At 33.2% G+C, this 4,306-nt stretch overlaps 1 protein-coding gene across 1 annotated transcript; it reads right to left on the bottom strand.

Moving 5' to 3' along the window:
• Positions 1-2,681: 2,681 nt before the first annotated feature.
• Positions 2,682-3,745, bottom strand: LOC143084865 (histamine H3 receptor-like). Its single transcript, XM_076260921.1, has one exon. The coding sequence runs from the start codon at positions 3,732-3,734 to the stop codon at positions 2,709-2,711; it is 1,026 nt and encodes a 341-aa protein (XP_076117036.1). The 5' UTR covers positions 3,735-3,745; the 3' UTR covers positions 2,682-2,708.
• Positions 3,746-4,306: the final 561 nt, after the last annotated feature.

A 4,306-nucleotide genomic window follows, 5' to 3' on the forward strand; every position in this document is an offset into this window, starting at 1 on the left:
ATACAAATGTCTTCTTTTATCTTTTCGAGAACCACTGAATGGAATAAAACAAAACATAGCATGAATGTTGCTTATGAAGTGCTGACCAAGTGTTGTTACTTTGTAGCTGATCAATCATCCAAGATGACCGCCAGCGGGGGACTTAGTTTAACATAGGCCCCTATGGGAAATGCATACACATGTCTTCTTTTAGTGAACCACTGAATGGAATGAAACCAAACATAGCATGAATGTTCCTAATGAGATGCTGACCAAGTGTTGTTACTTTGTTGTCATTGTAACATCCAAGATGGCCGCCAGTGGGGGGACTTAGTTTAACATAGGACCCTATGGGAAATGCATACAAAAGTCTTCTTCTAAAGAACCACTGAATTGAATGAAATCAAACATATTAGCATGAATGTTCCTTTCCTTAAGAGGTGCTGGCCAAGTGTTGTTACTTTTAGCCAAATTATATATTTTTTAATATGATTTCAAAATCCCAAGTAGAATCAGGTGAGCGATACAGGCTCTTGAGAGCCTCTAGATATATATCGTTCTTATGTTGTACTGTTATACTACTGTCCCAGGTTATGGGGAGAGTTGGGATCCCGCTAACAAGTTTGTTTAACCCCGCCACATTATTTATGTATGAACCTGTCCCAAGTCAGGAGCCTGTAATTCAGTGGTTGTCGTTTGTTTACGTGTTACATATTTGTTTTTTTTATATATAAATAAGGCCGTTAGTTTTCACATTTGAATTGTTTTACATTGTCATATCGGCGCCTTTTATAGCTGACAATGCGGTATGGGCTTTGCTCATTGTTGAAGGTCGTACGATGACCTATAGTTGTTAATGTCTGTAATTTTGGTCTCTTGTGGACAGTTATCTCATTGGCAATCATACCACATCTTCTTTTTTATATTAACTTATTACACCGAAACAAAGCCCAAAACGTGGTGCAATATCAGGACCCCTCCAAAGATGGTCACTCTCATACATCATGACTATACAAAAAAAAAACAAAAAAAAGTTTACCTTGATTTATTGTAACATTTGTTACTGTAAACATATCCTAAAATCCAAAACAAAATATATAGCATCATGTTCAGAATTTTAATGATAAAATGTCATGATAAAGTAAATGATTTCCGTTATTCTGCAAAAAAACGTTGCGAAAGGAAGTGACATATATACATGCATCCTCTTTCAGGCAACTCTGTACATTATCAATTAACAATTAAACTAAAAATTCCAAAGGATCGTCTACTATATATTTTATTATCGTCAGTGAATGCATAATGTACAAAAAAAAACTAAATGTTTGAAGGTTCTAGAATACTTATGATGTCGTCATAATAAGAAAATGACATTAGTTGGTATATTCAACTTTCTTATTCTTAGGATTGCTGGTGTTGGTGATTTATAAAAATGGAGGTTAAAAAAACACAAACACAACAATAACTTGAATCTCTATGTTATACCTTTTCGACATAAAATTCAGAAAGTATTTGTCGTAATGTGCATCTTGTACAGCACATTGGTATAAGCTTAGTACGGGTAAAAAATATATAAAGTGAATTAAAAGCTTCCAGCATACATTGCATTTCACTTACTTTCGCAGGTTTGATTAAAATATCGTGCAGTTATGTTCAAAGAAAATAAAACCGTAGTATGGCAAATTCTCTATAACCTTGATAACGTAGAAACTTGACCGATAATGTACATGACTTTTTGTAAGCATTAGAAAAATTCCTCAAATTGACAACCGCATTTTTTTAAAGCCAGATTCACACATGATGATTGGAGTTTTTAACGACCTTGACTTGCTATGCAGCTCTCGCATGGTCTGTTTTCAATAATAGCAGTCTATCTATACTCAAGGGTAGACAACCCTTATATTTTAAAATTATTTCAACAATGAAGCTAACAGTGTACACGATATGTATTTTTAAAAGTTGATAAATTAAATTTACAAAGGGAGATGATGTAAGTAAATAAATCATACATACACCCTTTGATAAACAAATTATTCAGACATAAATATACAAAAAGTAATAAACCAGACAGCATGCTGTTCATTGTGCAAGAGTAAATAAATTGAGTAACGGTATTCATTTTGAATTGTTTATCTGTCTTTTTCTTATCATATGTCAATTGTTTGTATTCTTTGATATTTTTCTGGGTTATTTTTCTTCGATATTGATAGTCAAATCATGAGTACAATTTGTGTTATTACAAATAATTTAAATCTGCTGTGTAAAAATCCAACGAATATACTGTAACCGGAGAGCACGAATTTCATTACAAAATTGCTTGTCTCCACCGGGACTCGAACCCGGGATCTCTGTGTTACAAGGCAGTGCGCTAACCGACTGAGCTAAAGAAGTACTTCCTTAGCTCAACCGCTTACGGCTGACTAAGTATCTACCAAATGTTCTAAGGGAAGCAATCCCGTCACAATACAAAACATAACAAAACAGAATAAAAAATCAAATAATTACAATGAATTACTTGATGATAAATATATTTAATAACAAATTGAATTTTGCAAATGTACTTAAACGTACATTAAATATTTTATTTAACTTGCCGTTACTGTCGTATACCGCAAAAAATTTAAAAATCAAATGTAAATAAAATTTAAATAACGATAAATTACTTAATTATAACCATTTCTGATAACATTTTGATTTTATAATTGTACTTAAAACGTCCAGTTAAGATGTCATTTAACTTGCCGTAACTGTCGTTTACCACAACACAAGAAATACAAGAAATTCTCTCGAAATCGAGCGCTGCCAAATGCATACAGAAATGGATTCAGTGCAGATTTAAACCAAAGAATCCATGTAAAAGCTTCATAGACCGGGATAATAACACAATCCTCACAAAATGATATAACAACAGTCAGTATTGTATAAGGTGCCCATGTTAAGAAAAATGCGAAAACAAGTATTGCAAGGGACCTGGCCGCTTTTGTTGCTTTCTTAGTTGACTTTTGTTTAGCCTTTTCGTTCTTAGCTAAGATTCCATTTGGGATAGTCTCTGAACCATGACTTTGAACGGATGCTATTTGAATAGTGTGAACTTTGTTATGGCGTAATTTTCGGATCTCTATTATTACCAATATATTCAACACGCCTAGAGACGTAAGCGGCAGGAAAAATTCAACCACTGCTGTCGTAGTTGTATACGCAGTATTGTTGACAAATTGTACGTCACAATCATCTGGTTCCACTACATCCTCTCCGGTCCAGTGATCCCAACCAATAATAGCAGGTCCGTAAAGCAAGAAACCAATCACCCATGACGCGCACATTTTGAAAATGGCTTTCTTAAAATTTTGTTCAACATAGTAAGCGGCACCCTGTTTTAGAAGCATTAGCCTGTCATAGCTGATAACATTCATCAGTATAACTGTAACAGTACAAGCGAGGAAATCGAGAACAAGATAAACCTTACATACATGGTACCCGTACACCCATGTATTTTTTCTCAGTGTGTACGTTAAATACACCGTCATGCTTACAGCTGCAATGGTTAAATCTGCTATGGCTAGATTGATGAGATATAAGTTATAGGTCGTACGTAAATGTTTGTCTCGTATATAAGACAATATTGTTAATGTGTTGCCAATTATTGCCTGTAATATCATAAATATTATGATAAAGCCAGCAAAGATCAAAAGTCCATCTGACGCCACAAAGTCTTCGTCTTCGACGTCGGCACTTGAAGTTGTGTTTTCTGCCATCTTTTCAACTACCTATAACATATAAAATTGATAACAAATGAGTTTTATTTTGCATTTGAATATAAGTTTACAGGATAAAAGAAATAAGTTTAAAGGATAACAGAAATAAGTTTAAAGGATGACAGAGAGGAACAACATGTCGATTAGTCTAAGTCTTTGTTAGTACACGAAATTCCCTTTTTTTTTTGCCTAAATAAACCAAATATGAACAAAATCTTTAAAAAAATTCTTCAGTTTCGTTATTTTATCGTTTTTTTTTATCTTCAAGTTGTATTTACATTTACATCGATAATTGCGATAAACTTTGTTAGTTGTTTACATTTTCACTTTAAGGTTTGCGTGTGTGTCAAATGTACCTAGAGTATTCGACACATCCTATGGTTATGTTTTCTATTTTAAACTTTCCCATCCTTATGGAGTTATATAGTGTATAATTGTTTAGATATCTAAATAATGAAATATTAAAACAATCGTTCTACTGGTATTCAACCTTGTTAATTACAAGTGAAATGAGTTTATTTGATTATAAGAATGTCTGGTTCATGTCAGTGTACTTCAATCTGTACATCATT

This window comes from Mytilus galloprovincialis, chromosome 8 (genome assembly GCF_965363235.1).
Source record: "Mytilus galloprovincialis chromosome 8, xbMytGall1.hap1.1, whole genome shotgun sequence".
In the NCBI taxonomy this organism is placed as follows: domain Eukaryota; kingdom Metazoa; phylum Mollusca; class Bivalvia; order Mytilida; family Mytilidae; genus Mytilus; species Mytilus galloprovincialis.